Source organism: Limulus polyphemus, unplaced genomic scaffold (assembly GCF_000517525.1).
Source record: "Limulus polyphemus unplaced genomic scaffold, Limulus_polyphemus-2.1.2 Scaffold2306, whole genome shotgun sequence".
NCBI classification, from domain to species: Eukaryota; Metazoa; Arthropoda; class Merostomata; order Xiphosura; family Limulidae; genus Limulus; species Limulus polyphemus.
This window is the reverse complement of record NW_013667916.1, coordinates 143,236-163,214: the sequence shown is the minus strand read 5'-3', so window position 1 is coordinate 163,214 and position 19,979 is coordinate 143,236. Positions and strand designations below refer to the sequence as shown.

The 19,979-nt window shown below is 34.0% G+C and overlaps 1 protein-coding gene across 3 annotated transcripts in view; it reads left to right on the top strand.

Annotated features, from left to right (window-relative positions):
* The window catches only part of LOC106466573 (calcium-binding protein E63-1-like), a 49,534-nt gene that overhangs the window by 23,230 nt on the left and 6,325 nt on the right, over positions 1-19,979 (top strand). For all 3 annotated transcript variants that reach the window (XR_002612242.1, XR_002612241.1, XM_013926866.2), the window contains exon 4: positions 15,028-15,171. Coding sequence is in view for 1 of the 3 variants with exons in the window: in XM_013926866.2 (XP_013782320.1) it covers positions 15,028-15,171 (144 nt within the window). In the remaining 2 variants the exon portion in view is untranslated. The remainder of the gene's footprint in view (positions 1-15,027; positions 15,172-19,979) is intronic.

Here is a 19,979-nt window from a genome sequence, read left to right as displayed (position 1 = left end):
CTAAGATCGGAACATGGAACGTTAGGACCATGTTCCAGACTGGGAAAACCCAGCAAGTAATTCGAGAGATGAAAAGGCATGTTGTAGCACAAGATAATTAGTGTGCGGACAATTTTTCATTTATATTGTGCTCTGTGAACACAAATTAGTTAGCATAAATCAGTTAAATGACGAAAAATTAGGTGTTTATTTACTAGTGACCACTCAGTGTATATTATTATACTGACCTTCCAGCTGTGCCTGGCTAACAATGCAGAAGTTATTATTATAAGTAATAAGTTATTATAAATTAGTATATCAATACCATAGAATTCCATTATAATTTATCAAGCGTAGTAACTAAGCTGTATTTGGGTCTTAAAAAATTTCGAGCTCACTAAAGATTTACCTCATCGTTTGAAAGTTTGTGTGAAAAGAATGAAATTAGCACAATAACACGTCAAAATGGCTGATAAAACCATTAGGGGACATTCTGAGCTTTTGATTAGTTATTCATGTCATATATAGAAATAAGTATATATAAGGGACCGTTCCCGAAAATGGGCGGGGGGGCTGTGTTTGATTTAGTACAGGAGCAGTATCTTAGCAAATATAAAAGATAAGACGTTTTTATTTTGTATTCTAGCTTGTCAATATCGGTAGTTTGAGTTCCTAATTCGTACGAACCTGTAGATCTTGGATTTTGACATCACAAACATCTAATTTGAACCAGTGATGCATTCAACATACCACGTGACACACAAAAACCGATGTTTAGCTGTGTTTTTTAATATTTACTTTTGAATTAAGAAATTAATTAAGATATAATACTAAAATTTTAATTATAATCTACAATTTGATTCCAAACTTATTGACGTAGATTCATAAAATAGTAGTTCAATAAAATTTTGAATGCAAGTCAGCAAATGCGATGACATGGCCTTTGACATGTGATCCGTCCAGATAGGGTTAAACAATTACCAGAGGATCCGGTAGTTTTACGATGGTTATTATTCAAATAATTTGAAAACCAAACAGAGCAATTAAACCTATAAGTTAAACATAAGTGTCTTACACTGCACATACATGGAAACGTGTGATCTCCACAGAAGCTAAGTAATTTCTATTTTGCTTAAAATTAAGCATTAAAACTACTATAAAAACTACTATAGCTTAAATAAAATAAAGTTTTATGCTTATCGGTAGCAGACGATATAAAAATCAACAAATTCATTGTAAGGTGGTTAAAAAGAACTAGTTTGAAAGGCTTGCCAGAACCAGAAGAGTCCAAAATATGATGGGTTATCATGATAATATGAATTATTTTGTTCGCTAGCCAGAAGAAATAAAACTTATCGTGAGTTATCTGCCTTTATTTATGAGGTGAATAGTATTGAGAACCACATTAAGTTTATTGATGGACAGGTGAAAACTTAAAATGGTAAAAAGTTAGTAATGGGCAACAAGCCACGAAAACGTCGGCAAACATATATATACATATTAGTAAACGATTGACGACGCTACTTGTGTAGTATAAGCAACTTAAAAATGAAATAATTATGGGTTATTATTCAAGATAACTGAAGAGATTCTGGTTACATTACCATAATTCTGATTTCAATGTTTTAGAAACTCTACCTAAAGCTATATGGCAAAAACTAAATTAATAAAAATTTAAATCATTGACATAAACTCACTAAAATTTAAAGTTTTATACAAACCAATTAAAATTAATTCTAGATAATACCTTGTGCTCCAAGACAATATGTCTTTTATTTGATTGAGAATTTCTCGCTAACAAAAACTAGATAAATTCGTTTCCAGCATTAATCAATATATAACACTGTCGCACCGAGTACTTTTCTTATATACTGCAAAATTTTCTTTCCCTAGATCTTCCCTTGTGTATTAGTGGCTATACGGTTTGAAGTCAGGAAAATCAAAATATATTTTTTATATTACAGTACATTATATTGAACTTATGATAACTAAGATTAATTATTTTTTATTTACTTGATTTTATGTTTCTATTATATTAGCCTGCTTAGTGTTAGTCCTAAAATTTTAATAATAGTGTATACGGTTAGGGTTACACGTTAGACAAGCTTTTAGCCCTGACCAAAGCATAGATTCTCCATGATTTAGCTGTTGTTGAGCACAAAGCTACACAATGGGCTGTCTGTGCTCTGCCCATCACGGATATCGAAACCTGATTTTCAGCGTCTAAGCCTGCAGATTTATCGCTTTGTGTGTGTGTGTGTGTTGGGAAGGGGGGTCAGGTTCTCCTCCCAGTTGTGGAGTTTTATCGCACCACACTTGCCAGTTCATAGTTCAGGTAACGTGGCGCCATTCCTAATTTCAGACTACCTACCACAGAGAAGAAGACGGGCAGCAGCAATTTTACTGTATTTGTATTTTATTTAGTTACTAATTAATTAACTAATTATTATTGTGTACAATTATGTTACATCAAATTTCTAATGTAAATAAGAAATAATTGTGTTTTGATATAAAGAAGTGGAGATCAAGACTGTTAAACGCTTCTCGACTCTATAGCAACAGGGCAAACAAACGCAAGCCCAGCCTAGCATCAACAATCCGGTATATAATAACACAAATTATGCAAATTAATTGTTGTTAATTATTGTATTATCAAGATAACAAGAAGTGATTTAGAATACTCACGGGAAATATGATATTAATATGTTCAACTAAAATCATTGAGAACAATAGCTATAAAGGTTTAACAAAGTACGCCAGATCATAAGCGTAGGAACCTATTAGCTTAGTTAGTCTATACAGTTTCTACTTTTCATGCACATATGTGTTTGTGTTTACGCATAAAAAAAGTACTAAGCTAATAGGTTCCTACGCTTGTGATCGTTTATTTGGAATTAAGCACAAAGCTACAGAGTGGGCTATCTGTGCTCTACCCACCACGGGTATTGAAACCCGGTTTTTAGCTTTGTAAGTCCGCAGACTTACTTGCTGCCACTGAGAGGGGGGCGGGCTTACGCTTGTGAACGGCTTACGAGCTTGGTTCTTATCTATTTAATATATTATAATGAATATATAATATGATAGGCATATAATGTAATATAATAAACATATAAATATGTAATTTTTTGAGGAAAAAAAATACGTATTTAGCCTGACATAAATCGGACCTAATGATGTTTAAATAGTTGAAGAATAGGCCTACTAATTTGTTGAATAATGTACCTGTTCGACGCTACAGCAACTGGGTGAAAAAAATGTAAGCTTAAATTATTATAAAATTGGAAGAAGTGATCCCAAGTTCACTATTATATTCTCAAAAAAACATGATTCAATTAAAAATGTGTAAGAAATTAAGAAGAATATTAAGTAACCCTTAAATAGAAAATATTCCTAAAACTTAGGATATCTTGTCATCATATCTAGTATTTATATAACTTACATATTTCTGTGCGTGACTGTCCATTTATTTCACTATCATCTGCCGTCTAGTGATTGTTCGGGTGAACATAAAAATGCATTGAAACCAGCCTAGTTATTCTAAAGACATGAAAACGATTAATAGAAATACAAACCTCTCTTCCCTTCCAAACTTCACACTGGCGTCAGTACAATTACCATATGAATATAGAATGCAGGTCTTCAGTTCTGTATTCCACACATTCAAGCTTGTATTGCACAATTTACAGGCTTGCTTTGTAAAACTTTGTTGTTGAAAACTCGTCCGTAAGATCACTGCTGTTAGTTCTGGAGGCGATATCGTGTTCGGCTGAAATTATACTGAGACTAATGCTATATCACAGGTATGCTTTATTTAGGAAATTTTCTTTCGACGATGTCAAAACGACACACATTGCAAATCACACATTTGTATAAACGTCGCTGTGTGGTGTTTATGCAATAAAAGGCAGTCCTAGATTATATTTTGTCAGAATAGGATGAGGAGGTAAACCATGCAGGAAATTTAGTTCTTCACATAGTTACAGTCAGCTAATGTCTGAAACGTCACTGCTTACCAGTAGCAACTGTAGCTCACTGCGGATGCTCTTTCTGGTAGTTATTTGGTTTTGTATATGAACTTACAGTTTCTAACATGATGTAATAGCTGCTGATTTCTTTTAGAGACAGGGCCTAGGGTGATATCTGTATTGTGTCTGATACAGGCAGAAATAATTCTACGCTCTAGTTTTCCTCCAGGTCTTCAGAGTTCTATTTTAGTGTTCATAATCAGAGTGTTACTTCTTGCATAGAAACTAAACCTAATTTACCTTGATTCCGGGCAACAGTCCCAGCACTGCCAATTTAACTACAGCGAACTTTGCATTTCAAATTCACTTTTCCAGGAACATTTCGAGATATCGCTAAGTAGTGTTGAGGAGCTGAACTTCCGGGGGAATGTTTGATATTTCGGATTGCATCAATTTGTTTGTTGTATTGATGCGAAATCAAACTTCGATAGAAACAGTAAAGCCAATCATGAACTTCTAATTCCCAGTTTGAGTGGCTTGACTATATGTCCCACTGCAAGAATTGCTTAATAATTTGTGATTATTGTCACAACCTATTTGCTCTTTAAATATTTGCCATCTATTCTTAGAAGCAGCAAATAAAGCACAAATGCACTATCAAATGCCAAATAATGACACTGTCCACAGATGACTTTATAGCATCCATAAAACACAAAAACGTTAAATTTACATCAAACATTATCTATCCATTATCTATGAATAGAGCATAAGTAATTTTGAGTTTAATATCCTGTACACTTTTTATCTTCTGCAACGTCAAGAAACCATTCTAGAACCTCGATATTACGCGCACATGCAATGTCTTACAATGTAAAATACAGTTGTTCTTAAGTATGGTGAAATACGGTACTTCTCCATAAACTAAAAATCCCACAACATTAAAAAGTGTACAATCATTTATTAAAACAACATCAGCCTCGCTGAAAAACTCTACGTTTCATTGTTTTTAGTGTATAGTTGTTCTTGCTCGACTAGTGTCGGATGCACAATCTAAAATCAATTAAAAGACTTGGCTTCCCCAAACGTTTTAGATTTCCTGAATTCACTTTGTATCTCTGTAATTGAAGCAACTCGTTTTGGATATTTTTCACTAGATTACTCATGCATATCGTTGAAGATACTTAATATTATACTATCGAATTGTTTTTTTAAGAAGTACTGTTGTAGAAGTCCCAAGAAGTTCCCAGTTTGATATAAGATTTAATTTGAACCACGCAGAGCTCAGCTGTTTTCTTCCAGGTTTTTCAAAGTAATAATCAGATGTTTCATGACATTGCGCTACTGGATAGTTTCAAGCAATCATCTGTTGGCTCTAAGAATCAACACTTTTGTTACGCAACAAATCAATATTTTTATAACAAAGAATGCCCTTCTGAGCTTTCATGCCGTTTCAAGACAGGTGAAATGCGTCATCGGCCATTATTTCCTTTATGATCAGAAAATGTTGTTTTGACATATAATATGCAACAAAAGAAATACATAAAGTTTTCCTTCCGAACACAACAACCATGTAATTCCTTCACTTTTGAAAATATCCTCTTATAATGCACGTTCTAAACGCTCCTATTGTTGTCATCTCTTGGATAATTTTCCCATTATTTGATCTACGTTCTTTTGATCTCCAGTTTCAAAAACAGGAGCGTCGATATCAGTATGAATTTCGTGACGTATGTCCTCTACAAATCCTTCAGCACTTTCAATAGTCTCCACTGCAAATATAGTCGGTACTTACTGAAGAATATCACCTACAGGATTAGTTTTTCGTCTTTGGTTCAGCTACATATTAATATCCAACTATCCAACTTATATAAACTGTACTTTTAATAACTTCGAAAAAAAACCTGGATCGTAAAAGATATAAAAATATATACAACTAAAGTCTTAACATTTTTATATATTATTTTAAGCACTTAAAGGGTGTTACAACTTTAAGAAATATCAAAATATCACATATTCGGGTAAATATAAAATATTATTTTGAATTGCTATTTTAAATCTCATTACACACATATAGTATTGATAGATAACAAAGGAAGAATTTTCTACAGTTTCGTGTTTCAGTTTCTTTGGAACTATCTATTGATCTCTATACTGAATTGGATTAAGCAGTGGTATGTTCATGCGAAGTCATCTATTTGCTAAGATGTAGTGTAGAGTTTTCAAGTTATACTCTGTATCTAATGTAAAAATACCAATGTGTGGTACACGGAACTGTAACAATAGGCCAAGAGCTTGTCCTGTGTTTTTCACTGGTAACTGTATGTTTTTTGTGTGTTTCCTTTCCAGTAAATAAATCAAAACGAATAGATAAGCCACTACCAACACATTAAATTGTTAGATGTAGTAACTTAAGGCCTAATGGTAGTAATGAGACTTATAAGGGCTAACTTGGACTCTTGAACACATATAACTTTCGTTTTTAAGCTCGGACTTGTTTTAGATTTATTATGATGTGTTTATTGTCAACTCAATCGATTTCATGCATTTTCAAATTCCATATAGATTTCGATGGAGGCAGCCCGATCTGTGGAAAAAGTGGACTGTAAATATTTAATGAGCTAAATGGTATCCAACAAAAGCCGCCAGGTTGCGCTCTGAACATTTTGAAGCAGAATGTTTTTATAAAACAGATTCAAATATTCGTCTGAGAAATAATACTTTACCACTGTATTTTAGTTTTATCAGCACCTACAAAAGGTATATTATCATTATGACTTAGGAATATGTTGTTATAATTATTCATACTGGGTAGAGTGTTCATTCTGAGAAAACTTCTGTTGAGCTTCAGCTGTATAGTTTTGTGTCAGTCTGAAGTTACATGAAGTTAATAGTTAGAAAGAAGTGCGATAATAATTAAAATACTCAAGAAATAAAACAGGCTTTCCATGTAATGAAGTACTTATTTAAAAAGGAAAAACATAAATGACTTTAGTAAGTTATTGACTCAATTATATGTTGTGATTTATTTGCAGTTTGCTTACATAAAGTAAATCAACTGAAGCACACTTGACAATGTTGTTCCAGATTCAGTTACCTCAAGTACATCTGTAGAGAGAAAGATCATCTATTTCTAGATCATAGCTACAATATGTGTGATAGTCCAACAATCACAAAAAGAAAAATGGACAGAATAGTTGATAATTTGAAAACAGTTGAGAAAATATTAAAGTTTTTCAAAACGAAAGAACAAGCGTTTGAAACAAGTGGTTAATATAATTGTCCAAGCTCTAAAAATAAGGAAAATTTAATGTCCATCAGTGGTATTGATGTGTTGAACAGCACCTTTGCTTATACCCCTTTAGAAATCTTTAAAAGGGTATTGCTTATTATAAGAAAAAGGAATTGACTCGCAAAACACATCCTCCGCTTTTGGGGTCTTTTGCCTTGACAATGCATTTTACTCCACTAAATCCTACAAATTTGTAGGACGTATTTTCAGTCTTGCTGTACGTTTTCATTTGTTTTTCGAAAGTGGTATCAAAGCATCAATGGAGCACCAGGTTTTGTACAAGAAGCATGAAGCATTTAATGCATCATAACAAGTGGCAACAAAAAAGGAAAAGAAGGAACCAACAAAATTATTTGTGCTTTAACTGCTAGATGAAGTGACCATAAGAAAACATGAGAAGTGGGATGGAAAGAAACTTCTTGATTATGTTGCAATTGGTGTAATCCTCTTGCCAGAGGTGTATTTGGTGTTTATGGTTGTTTCTCTAAACAGTAAATGGAAGGCGCCTGTTGGCTATTTCTTTATTAATGGTGTGGTAATGACAGAACAAGAATGAGCAAACTTGTTGAGAATATGCATACAAAGATTTTCAGATGTTGAGACTATAACCATGTCATTTGTTTGTGATGGTCCAAGTTGCCACTTCTCCAAGTTAAGATAATTAGGTATCAATATGTCGCCAGAAAACTTGCAGCTATGATTTTTCACTCAAACAATGAAAAATACAAAAGTTGTGTCATACTTGATAAATGCTACGTGCTAAAGCTCATTGGAAACACTTGTGCACACGAGAAAATTTTAAATGGTAGTTAATTACTGATTTGCACAAACTGTTAATACAAGAAGGTTTACATCTAGGAAACAAATCAAGGTCAACACACTTTCCATGGCAGAAGCAATAAATGAAAGTTAATTTTGCAGTACAAACTTTAAATTCAAAGGTGGTAGATGCCATAGAATTTTGTAACAAAATTTAAGGGAAGTGAGCTTACAGTTAAATCTATAAGGACATTTGATAGACTCTTTGATTTGTTCAACTCCATAGATCTATGGGCTAAACATTACAAAAGTTCAACGAGAATGTCCAATGAGTTATTTTTGAAGCCTTTACTAGAAGAAACAGAATGTTATATTTTCACTTAACAAGCATAATCGGGCAAAGGATATAAGCAACTCGACGTAAAACATCATTTATTAGTTTCTAACTGCAATCATTTCTGTGTAACAACTATTTCAAACTTTAGCGTCATCATCTTCAAGTATCTTTTGACATATAATGTCAGGATTTCTTAGAACGCTTTCATTACTACTGTTAGGTCATCTCGCGGTTGCAATAACAATCCTACTATTGGACAGTTCACAGCTGCGTATAAAACAGATCGAAACTGCACTGTCCATGATGAAACATCAATTTCACATGTCACAAAAGCTCACATATTACTTCCTATTGGTTAGACATGTGTGTGATATGCAGGTATAATCTTGAAGTATATTTGGCTATTCAGGATAATCATGATTACAAAGATGAACCAAATTTATCGCCCCTTTCTCCATATAAAGAACCAGCTACAGAATACATGGCTGGTTATGCAATCAAAATGGCACAAAAAATAATGCATTGTACAGATATTTTGGAGGTCTTCACAGATGAAAGTTCTATAAACTTGTCATTTTTACAACACAGAAAAAATAGAGGTGTTTGGTAATATAGGTGAACTTCCTCAAGCAAGTACAATTAGCCTTGGAATACATATTACTGTTTCGAAAAAAGTAGTTTTAGATAAAGTTTTGTCTTGTTTAGGGGACATATAGTTGATTTCACACCAGAATATAACAATGTTTAAAATTTTATAAAGTTTAATTATGTGTTATATAAAAATACACAAGCATCATCTTGCTAAAAAACAATCCGGAAAACTGCAGAAGAGAAATGTGGGAAAAATCAGCTTTCTAGATTCATTTTATTTAAATATCAGTAGTTTAAAATTGTATGAAGTATAAAAATGTTTGTACAACATCCAAAGTGCATATAGTGCTGCTTCACAGCACGTTTGTCAACTAATTGTCTTATAACTTGTGACATTAAATGTAAAAAATACATATGAATATTGTAGTTTAACTTAAACTAACTCAGTGTGTTTGTTTTATAGCAAAGCCATACTGGGCTATCTTCTGTGTTCACAGCGGGTAATTAAGCTAACTCATTATTGCATGTACTTTATTAGCTTGCTTGTCTATATATTTTATATCTATATAAATATAATAGTACTGTCTGTTGTATGTCCATGTAACTACTTCGCATGGTGTGGATGGATCTTTACCAAAATTGGTATATAGGTTAATTGTGTCCATGGAGAGACACGCAGAAAATTGCAGTTTTGCATTTTGCGTTTTGCGGTTTTTATGGGTGTCTTTTTATCACTACTTCACCTGCTGTGGATGGAACTTCATCAAATTTGGTATGGGGAGTTCATTGGGCCCATGGAGAGATACATAGAAATTTTCAGTTTTGCATTTTGCGTTTTGCAGTTTTTATGGGCGTTTCTTTAAAACTACATATAAGGGAAGCAACTTTCCATGTCCTAAGATAACCTTTCATTAACCATAAATTTACATAACTTCTGTCCAGGGAACGAGTACTCCAGCTAGTTTAAAATAACAATGTTATGCTGTATTGATAAACAATAAACTACATATTTGTGCTATTTCAGTATTAACACTTGCGTTGTGTTTATACTGTACTTTCTACTTTACTATAGTTCTTATGAATTTGCAGTACTGTGCAAAAGTGTTAGGACAAAAGAATATTTTGTCATTCTTTCTATTTTATGGGACTAATTCTTCCATGCCATTACAGAGTGTAAATTTAAACACTATGGTAATGCTTCACTGATCCCTGTTGAGAGTTTAATGAGCCAGGGTGAGAATACTTATCATTCTTTAGAATTCCCATATAATTGTACCAATGGCATGTCACAAGGGTTCTGCTTTAAAGAACATACTGATCAAATTTAGGGTCTGAAGTAACTGTTAGATACCCCATTCAGTGTCTTAACTATATAGAAATAAGCTAGCAAGAAGCCTGCATATGGTACTGATATATGCTAGAAGAAATCAATTTAATAGCATTCCACAGATAAACCTTGAAAGAAAACAGTGTTTAACACTAAATATTAATTTTGTTGTCATACCACGGCCTCAAAAGCGTAGAGAACTGTCAGTAGAACAGAGAGTTCGCATAAACGCTTTACGTGATGCTGGTTGGCCTCTCAGACAAATTGCTACAAACCTGAAATGCTCCCCAACACTCTCAAGTACACCCTAGGTCGTGAGACCGGGACAGGTAAATTGGAAACTCGGAAACGAAGAGAACACCTGAACTTAATGATACTGATGTTAAGTATTTTCGTTTATGCAGCCTTCGGGATAGAAGGAAGACTGCCACTGATCTCAAGAATGAGATAAATAACCATGTACCAAATAACAGAAAAGTGTCCAGATCTATAGTATCAAGAAGACGCAACGAGAATGGAATATTTGGTCGTATAACAATTAAAAAACATTTACTTTGATCTCCAAATATTGTCAAGAGACTGAAATTTGCTAAACAAATTACAAAAACTGAACTGTTGATGATTGGAAAAGAGTGTTATGGACGGACGAGTCCATGTTTGAAATATTTGGTTGAAAGCGTAGGTTGTACGTCCAAGGGAAGAAAGATACTTACCTCAATGCATAGCACCTACCATAAAGCATGGTTTGGGGTGAATTTCTGCTGATGCGACAGGAGATATTTCCAAAATAGATGGAATAATGAATCAGCACAAGTACCATCAGATACTGATCCGTCATGGTATACCCAGTGGTTTGCGTATTATTGGTAAATGATTCTACTACCAAGAAGATAATGCTCACAAACATTCATCCAACCTATGCAGAAATTACTTAGCTAAGAAAGAAGCTCCTGTACTCATTCAAATGATGCAATGGCCCCCACAGAGCCCCAGTATCAACCCAATTGAGCAGATCTGGAATTTGATAGATCAAAAACTTGACAAATCAAAAGTTACTTCCAGAGAAATTTTATGGAGTGCATTAGAGACATTTGAAGTAAAATCCCAAAGGACACTTGGATTAAATATGTTGCAACAATGTCTGAAAGACTGTCTGCAGTTATTAAAGCAAAAGGAGGACACACACAAAATATTAACTGTTTGCTGAACTCATGCACTTCCACTGAGTTTCTGTTGTACTAAGTATGAATATCAATAAAATGTTGATGCTTCACTTGTGACTTACTTTCAATTGTTCTTAGAAAATAGTCTGAAATCTAATTTTTGACTTTATTCGAACACTTTTGCACAGTACTATATACCGAAAATTTTCACTTTATTATTAACAACTAACTGGAGTATCCGTCCCCTGGACGGAAGTTATGTAATTTCATGATTAATGAAAGGTTATCTTAGGACATGAAAAGTTTCTTCCCTTACATGTAATTGTCAAAAAACTCAAAAACGGCCATAAAAACTGTAAAACACAAAATGTGAAACCGCAAGTTTGCATGTATCTCCATATCGACCCAACAAACCTTCATGCCAAATTTGGTGAAGATCCATTAACAGGGGGTGAAGTAGTGGCAAAAAAAAATGCAAAAACGCCCACAAAAAACCGCAAAACTCAAAATGCAAAATTGATAATTTCTATGTATCTTCCCACAGAACCAATGAACTTCCATACCAAATTTGGTGGAGATCCATCCCAGGAGGTGAGGTACTGGTACTGCGCTTTGCGAAGGTACTGCGAAGGTCGTACGGGTATTGAAAAGTAGATTTGTTTTTTCAGTATTTTACACAAGCTAAAAACATCAAAATTCTAGTGTTTCTTTAAAAAGCTTATATACAGGGTGAAACAAGAATTATCAGCCAATAATAGATGAACATTAGATGACCATAACATGTAAATACTCAATGCTTTGTACATTATACAATTGGTGTCTTTTAGGAAGCCAACCACTACATTATGTTTGAAGTGAAGGAGTAAAAAAAAAATCAATACACTCAATATTAAATTGTATTACACACTTTCGTAGAATAATTACTTTAAAAGACACAAACGTTTATTTAAAGCGATGTTTTAGACTTATACGCTTTATTTTAAAAGGCTACTTTTCTAATAGTATTTTTTTCGCGCTTAGTGGTCTTTTTGTCTTAGCCTAGGCATATATTTACCCATTGCTATGCATTATTTATAGAGAAGTTAGTTACACAAGAACTATAAATGCTCACTATATTCTCAAACAAATCTCCGTGACAATCTCCAGCTGCAGTTTAACACTTTACATCTCGAACTAATGCGATCAAGTAGTCAATAGCTACAGTAAATCATCATGAACCGTATCAGCTAGCTACAAGCTATGTTTATTATTATTACAATGTATAAAGTTAGCTACCATATCAAGTAATCCTTTGTCCATAGTTGAGCATAAAAAACCAGCAAACAAGATAAATTAAAAATTGGGAACTTTAAAACCTGCAAATAGGGATCGTAAAAAAGTAAGGAAACAAGAATGAAACTATTGTAGACATTATTTACTCAAACTTCAAGTCTCTATTTTGACTCCACCAAATGTAATTCTAGGTAACAACATGGAGTCAAAATAGAGGTTTTTAGTTTGAATAATTAATGTCTACAGTATCTCCAACCTTGTTTCTTTACTTTTTTTTACGATCTCTATTTGTAGGTTTTGAAATTCCTAATTTTTTATTTATCTTGTAAATATATTAAAATATACATTGTGAAGTAACGAGAAATACCGTAAAAACTTAGATTTCCAAAACTGAAAGAATGAAATGATTACAAAGTATTCAACCTTCATTTCCATTAGTTAAGTACCCTTGTCATTAATGGGGTTACACTCGATCATTTAGGGACCAATAATATGGCTACCGTGGTGACACTAGTCAGTGCGTAACCCAGTCTGGTATAGAGATCAGTGACGCTGATAACTTCACCTACATCATTGTGAGGGATCTTGAAATTTCATTAGAAAAGATTCGCGTAAAGCTTTTAAATTTTTATTATTTTGAGTTTTTCTTCCTGTTCTGAGTACCCGGTGGTTTGAAAGATGACATATTTGAAAAATATTCTCAATATTGTCAACAAACTGCGCAACACTTCCTATTCAAACTCAATACTTACAAATGTTATCACTTTTTTTCACACTGCCCAAGGAGCCAAATTAAAGTGTTTCATGTAAAAAACAGCGATCGTTTGTCGTCATCAATCTGATTCATCACTTAGCCTCTAAGGTGTAAAACAAATCAAGCAGGAAAACGAACAAAATAAGTGCAAACTCACCACAAACTTATTACATTCTGAACAAAAGATGTATCCGTAGAAATCTTTCGTTTATATGTTTCATAAACGTGCGACAAATGTTTGTTATTGAATTTTAAAAATCCCTTGATTCGAACACAATTATTTGGTTGACAAAAACAAACGTGTGATACATAGCGACGTCACCCTTAAGTCATGCGCCATTAACCGAAAACGATCTGATTGGAGAGAACTTTCCAGAAAAATTGACATCTACCAGTGGCACAGTAAGGCCCTGAAAAGTCCTGGGCAAGATTTCCTGTACTAAACCTTCTTTCAATTTTCCGTTATTCTCTGGCCTTATTCATTTTTACTCTCTTATTTAGTCATTTAGCACGAAAAACATTTATTTTCGATTTATTTTTCTTCTTTTCTTTTGTTTTTGACGCCCACTTAACGATTTATAAAAACAACAAAGTCGTAGCAATAAGTAGTAAAACTAAACTCAGCATTTATAACTTACAATATTTAGCTACAATTAACAGAAGTAAATGCTATTATTAACAAGTAATAACAGTATTAATAAAATTATATCGAGTAATCGTATACCCACTTGCTATAAATCGTCTCTTGAAGCAATTTTTGTTTTACTTGTACGTAGGTGCTCACTATGCCGTTTCTGACGCAAAAAAAGCAAAGATCAGAGGTTGACTGGTTGGGCGTAAACACTTTATATTTTCTTACCTCGTATCACCATTGGAATTATTTGAACACAACATTGTCGTCTTCTGTTTTAAGTTCATAAAATTGGTAAATTATTGGTAAAAATATACAACAATTAAAGTCTTTATCTTTACGATCAGTATTTAGTAAGAAAGATTTCAACCACTTTCTTGAAAACCTGCTTGTCCTTGTAATTAACTATTCATTATTGCTGGAAAGTTATTACAAATATTTTTCAATGATTTTGATTTTGTTAATTTACTGTATTTCATATTCAGTGTGATGATAGCAGACTTATTATTGTACACGTTATTCATAACTTACAGTATTTTTTAAACTTTGTTCTCGTAAAATAACAGTTTGCTTCAAAACGTGTTCAGTAAATATTGAATGTGGAGATAAAAACCTGATTGAGATATTTTCATATTTTTCTACTGTTATTGTTATTTTATATTCCATAGTTTTAGGTGATAACATAACCATAATTTCTTCTGTTTTATATTTTCGAATATTTACATGTTGGAAGACGTTGGTTAACGTTTTAGTTTGAATAGACAAGAGACACGTTATCCTTTCGAGTATAATTTAGGAAGGAAAGTAGATTTAATGTATTCTGTTTTACTAATGTATTACTAACAGGATATGTTATGATAATACGTTAAATAAATATTGTAGATTAGTCCAACAGATTCAACCTATCAATAAATCATCTGTATATCTATGATAATTAATACTTTTCTTTCATACATCCAGAGCTCAAGGCAGCGTTTGACCTTTTAGATAAGAATAAAGATGGACGAGTAAACGCCAGTGAAATCAAGTGTATGTTAGAAAAGCTAAGAATATTTCTCACTGACGCTATGGTTCATCATTTAGTTCAACAGGCTACCAAAAGAGGTCAGTAAAATAACGAGGAGAGTTTAAAACATTAATGTTAATCCGGAGCTTGTGTAATATATTTGTTCTTAATAAATAACTATACATTTTGTTTGTCTGTTGTTAAGCGCAAAGCTGCACAATGTGCTATCACTGGGGGTATCCAAATCCGACTTTTATAATTATAAGCCCTCAGAATTACTGCTGACTCAAAACCACCGGGGAGCCAGCTAGACATTCAAATCAAAGCTATCATAACATTCATATGAATCGCTGGAAGCCCTATCTATAGTTGTTTGAAGACGATGTTCAAACTGCTGACACATTTTTTTTTTCTGATAAGCATTTAATTTATTTTACTTATCCTTCATAGTTAAATATTAATCAATAATATTTTTTAAAGAGATCATTTACAATTTTGTTGTAATCTGTATTTTGATTACGCCTATTATCCTGTTATATAAATGACATAATACGTATCTCCCATTTTTATTGGTTTATTTGGTGTTATACAACACCCATGAATGATTTTGTGTAAAACGCCATGTATGAGTGTGCAACACCTCACAGATATATTTTTATATTTATATTGCTCGTCTTTCTAAAATGTCTATAATATTCAAACTTTTATGCAATATTTTCAGATAATAGTTGTTTGTAACACTTGAGTATTCAACCCTACCAACCTGTATCTTGAGATTGCAAAAACATTTTCAGAGAGCACCAACCTTTCATTATCTCCGTGTTCTTATGATAATATTTGACAGATAATTAGTGCAAGGTGATCTTCACATATTGCTAGCTCAACTTTCGTATGAGAATTTAGAGTGGTCGTTTTGCAGTCTTGTGTTTGAGTGATTAAAGTTAGAGATGCATAACTTCTCTGCTCTCGGAGTGGTCATGTGTGTATTTTGAATATTTGTAGTGGGGTCAGTCTTGTCCTTTTCGACAGCCTATTCATCTTCGTGCAGTGGAGTCCAAGTAATTTATTGTTGGATTAACTGATGCAAAATATTCAGTCAAATAAACAGTATTATTTTAAGTTCAGCTGTGTTGGAGAATACAACGTTATTTAACTGAATAGAGTTGTTTAAACAATTGTCGCGGAATGCTACAAGTTCTTCAAATACCTATAGAATGATAGGTTTCTTTTTGTGAGTGTAAAACACTTAAATACACCATTTCGACAACGTTATATTTTCCTTGTATTGAACCACATAAGCTATACTTGCTATTACATCTCAAAATTCGTCTCCAACATGTGTCAATTCTCACACTGTAATGATATGTTTGTCATTATTCAAACTTCAGTGACTCACTGTCAGTTAGATCTTAGCATTTCTTTCGTTGGGACTCATTTGTATATAACTTTTTACTTAAGAATTCCACAATATCTGTTGATAGACCACCTCAGGTTTGTGGCAAATAACTTCAGCTAAATCCATAGACTATACGTCTACAGCTATAGTTTGGTAATGTGCTACCATCTATGAATAGTGAAACTCAACAGATTCTTAGAAATATTTAGATAAATAATTACCAGCAGAATTTAGTCAAACGTAGACTTTTTAGCTAGTATTCCCACTGTTAAAATTAGTATTCATGCCGTTGTTACCTTGTATATCAATAAACACACAAAACAGCCTTGGCTAAATACAACAGTCCACGGTGAATGGTCTATTCTGGGGCATTTCAATATTCTGCCAGGTAGGGTGAGTGATTCTCGCAAAATGTTGGCCAATCATTTTGCTGTCAAAAATCATTTAACAGCTTGGAAAGAAAAGATCACAGTGCTCCTTCGAATTAATTTTTTGTACTCCTAGCAAAAACCTATATTTATTCAATGCTCTAGATTTTTACATCTACAAACACCAGACATCCTAAACTGTGACAATCGAGTGTTAGTTACAAAATGCTGTCCATACATTTTGTCATACGATACTGTCTCATAGGTCAGAAAGCAAGAGTCAAAACGTCTTGTCATTCACTGGTTTCTCAGCCAAACGACTTTTCTAGCTGTTAATAATCAAATGGTAGTCATAAAGTGTAGTACATAAACTTTTTTCAGACAACACCACTCAATAGTTCGGAAAGTAAGGGCCGCGAAACCATTTTAGTCCCTATTTTCTCTACCAAATGATTGTCCTAGCTGCTGTTCTGTCCTGAACGTTTCACATATCTTCAAGTGCTTAATCATTTGCCTACTACTAGGTAAGCATGCTCAGCATTTTCGTCCTCATCAGCTAAGCTAACATGCTTCAAAACATTATTCTCATCTTCCTCTATCTTGTCGGTCCTGAACTCTGACTTGTTGTCAAATAAGGGCATTAAAGGTTCATTTGTAACATAAGGTCGTAGCTTTTCGATGTCTTGCACGTACTTAGGTGTCGTATCACCTACTCCCAACTTTTTCTATTCCAGATTGTGATCTACTTAAAATGCTCCAAGAATTGGTTCAAGCCTCTTTGACACACACTTAACCATTGGGGAGAGGAATCTAGTTTTGGTGTAAGAATCTTCCTTACTGACTTACAGTGCATATTGGACAGTACAGTCCATTGTATTAGGGGTGTAATGGAGTAGGTTGGTGCCGGGACTCTAGGATTGCAGAACGGTGTGTTACTGGAGGTAGCTCGCACATCACTCTCGTACAACTCCTGGCTGCTTCTTAATCTGTAGTTACCCCAGCAGTAATCCTCCCATCATACAGAGGCTCTCCACTGTCATACAGATTACCACCTTCACAAGCTCATTCCCATTGTCTTGCCTTCTGGCAAAATAGTTTTTCTTGGTGAATGTCTTTCATCAATGGCATTCCCATATTTTTCATCCAGATGTGGGTGGCATTGACCAGAGTAGGGGCTTCACTGCTCTGACAAGTGAATGCCTAGGGATCCTATAGAGACTACCCCAATCATTCTCGGTCAAACCTGACTATCTCATACACTGAGACTCATACTCAGAGGAAGAACTTCGTTGGCGGATCTAGGTACACAAGATAATGACAGTTTTACTCCTTGTGTCTACGGTTGTAGTTAAATGATCATCATGATCAGCACCAGCAAAAGTCTGTCACCCAGGAAAAAACATCTTCTAAACTGGATAATCTTTCCTTACAGACACCCTTCTTCAATGCCCTTCTTCAGAGCATAGACACACATTTGTCCAAGGAAAACAAACCTTTTCAATAATACTATTCTATCTACTCTGTATGATTCTTAGAGACATTAATTCCCAGTAGAATTAATGAGTATGTTTGTTTTGAATATCGCGCAAAGATACACGAGGGCTATCTGCGCTAGCCGTTCCTAATTTAGTAGTGAAAGACTAGAGGGAAGGCAACTAGTCATCACCACCCATCGCCAACTCTTGGGCTACTCTTTTACCAATGAACAGTGGGATTGACCGTCACATTATAACGCCCTCATGGCTGAAAGGGCGAGCATGTTTGGTGGTACAGAGATTCCAACCCGCGATCCTCAAATTGCGAGCCCTAACCAACAGGATCTTCAAGATAAATGTCAATAAAACACAAAGCTAATCCTTGATGCATTCTTGGCTTTATTGAGGTTAAGGTAGAAGAAGCTCAATTGCAGATCTCCTTTTATTTATCTTAAGTCCTTTGATTCTCGTTTTTCTGATGTATCGGCCAAGTTTGCTGAGTTGCAATCATTTCATCTTGCCTAAGGAATGTATTTATCAGAGACGAGATGTTCCTTATATGGGAACTTTTCAAGAGTATTGCCATTTGTTTTTTCAAGCAGACACTCATATTGTACGATATAGGACAGGAGTAAACATTTAGCAGCCTAAGAGCTGCATCTGGCTCGCCATATTTGTCAGATAGGCATATTCCTATAAGTACATGAACCAGTACCACTCGACCAAAACTTTCATTGCAATACACCATTCAAATGTTTAAATATGCATGACTTATTGACTAAAATTCTTGGACTTTGTGTTCAAGGGTTCATAGTTCATGACTTGTTCCTACAGAACCGCGATGCTTTTGATTATCTGCATTCCTCCGATTACTGTTCCCCGGTGGAACTGCGATAAATTTATGGACTTACAATGCTAAAATCCGGGGTTCGATTCTCCGCGATGAACACAGCAGATAGCCCAATGTGGCTCTGTTCCAAAAATAAACTAACACTCTGATCAATCAGTTTAAGATTAGAGATGGTTATACTAAGATAGTTCTTTTGTAACTTTGCGCGAAAATTTTAATATACATATTTCTCAACGCATTTCAACACATTTGCCCTAAAAATACTAAGAATGAATTCAATTCATTATGTAATGCTTTTAGAATGAAGCATATATTTGATTTATGTGAAAAAGCTCAAAATTTACAGTTTGCAACTTTATTATGATTACGAACTGTAAAACGTACGTTTGCAAAAGTACCCGTGTGGGTTAGCGGTAAGTTATTGACTTACAACGCTGCAATCTGGAATTCAATTCCCCACAGTATACAGAGCGCAGGTAGCCCATTGTGCAACTTTGTGCTAAAATATACAACAACAACAACCAAGAAGTTCTTCAATGCTTAAATTTTATTATTGTGGCAGGACAACAGGACAACTGATTTTGAATGGAATGACATGAAGACCGCGAATTTGAATGTATGGCTCTTTAAAGGGTTATGTGACCATACGCTACCTTAAAACTATCCGACCTTTATATATATATAAATGCAGTATGCATACAATACAACATATAAGACGTGTACCTTAAATATATTAGAAAAAAAGAGTAGCCCAAGAATTGGCGCTGGGTGGTGATGACTAGTTGCCTTCCCTCTAGTGTTACACTGCTAAATTAGG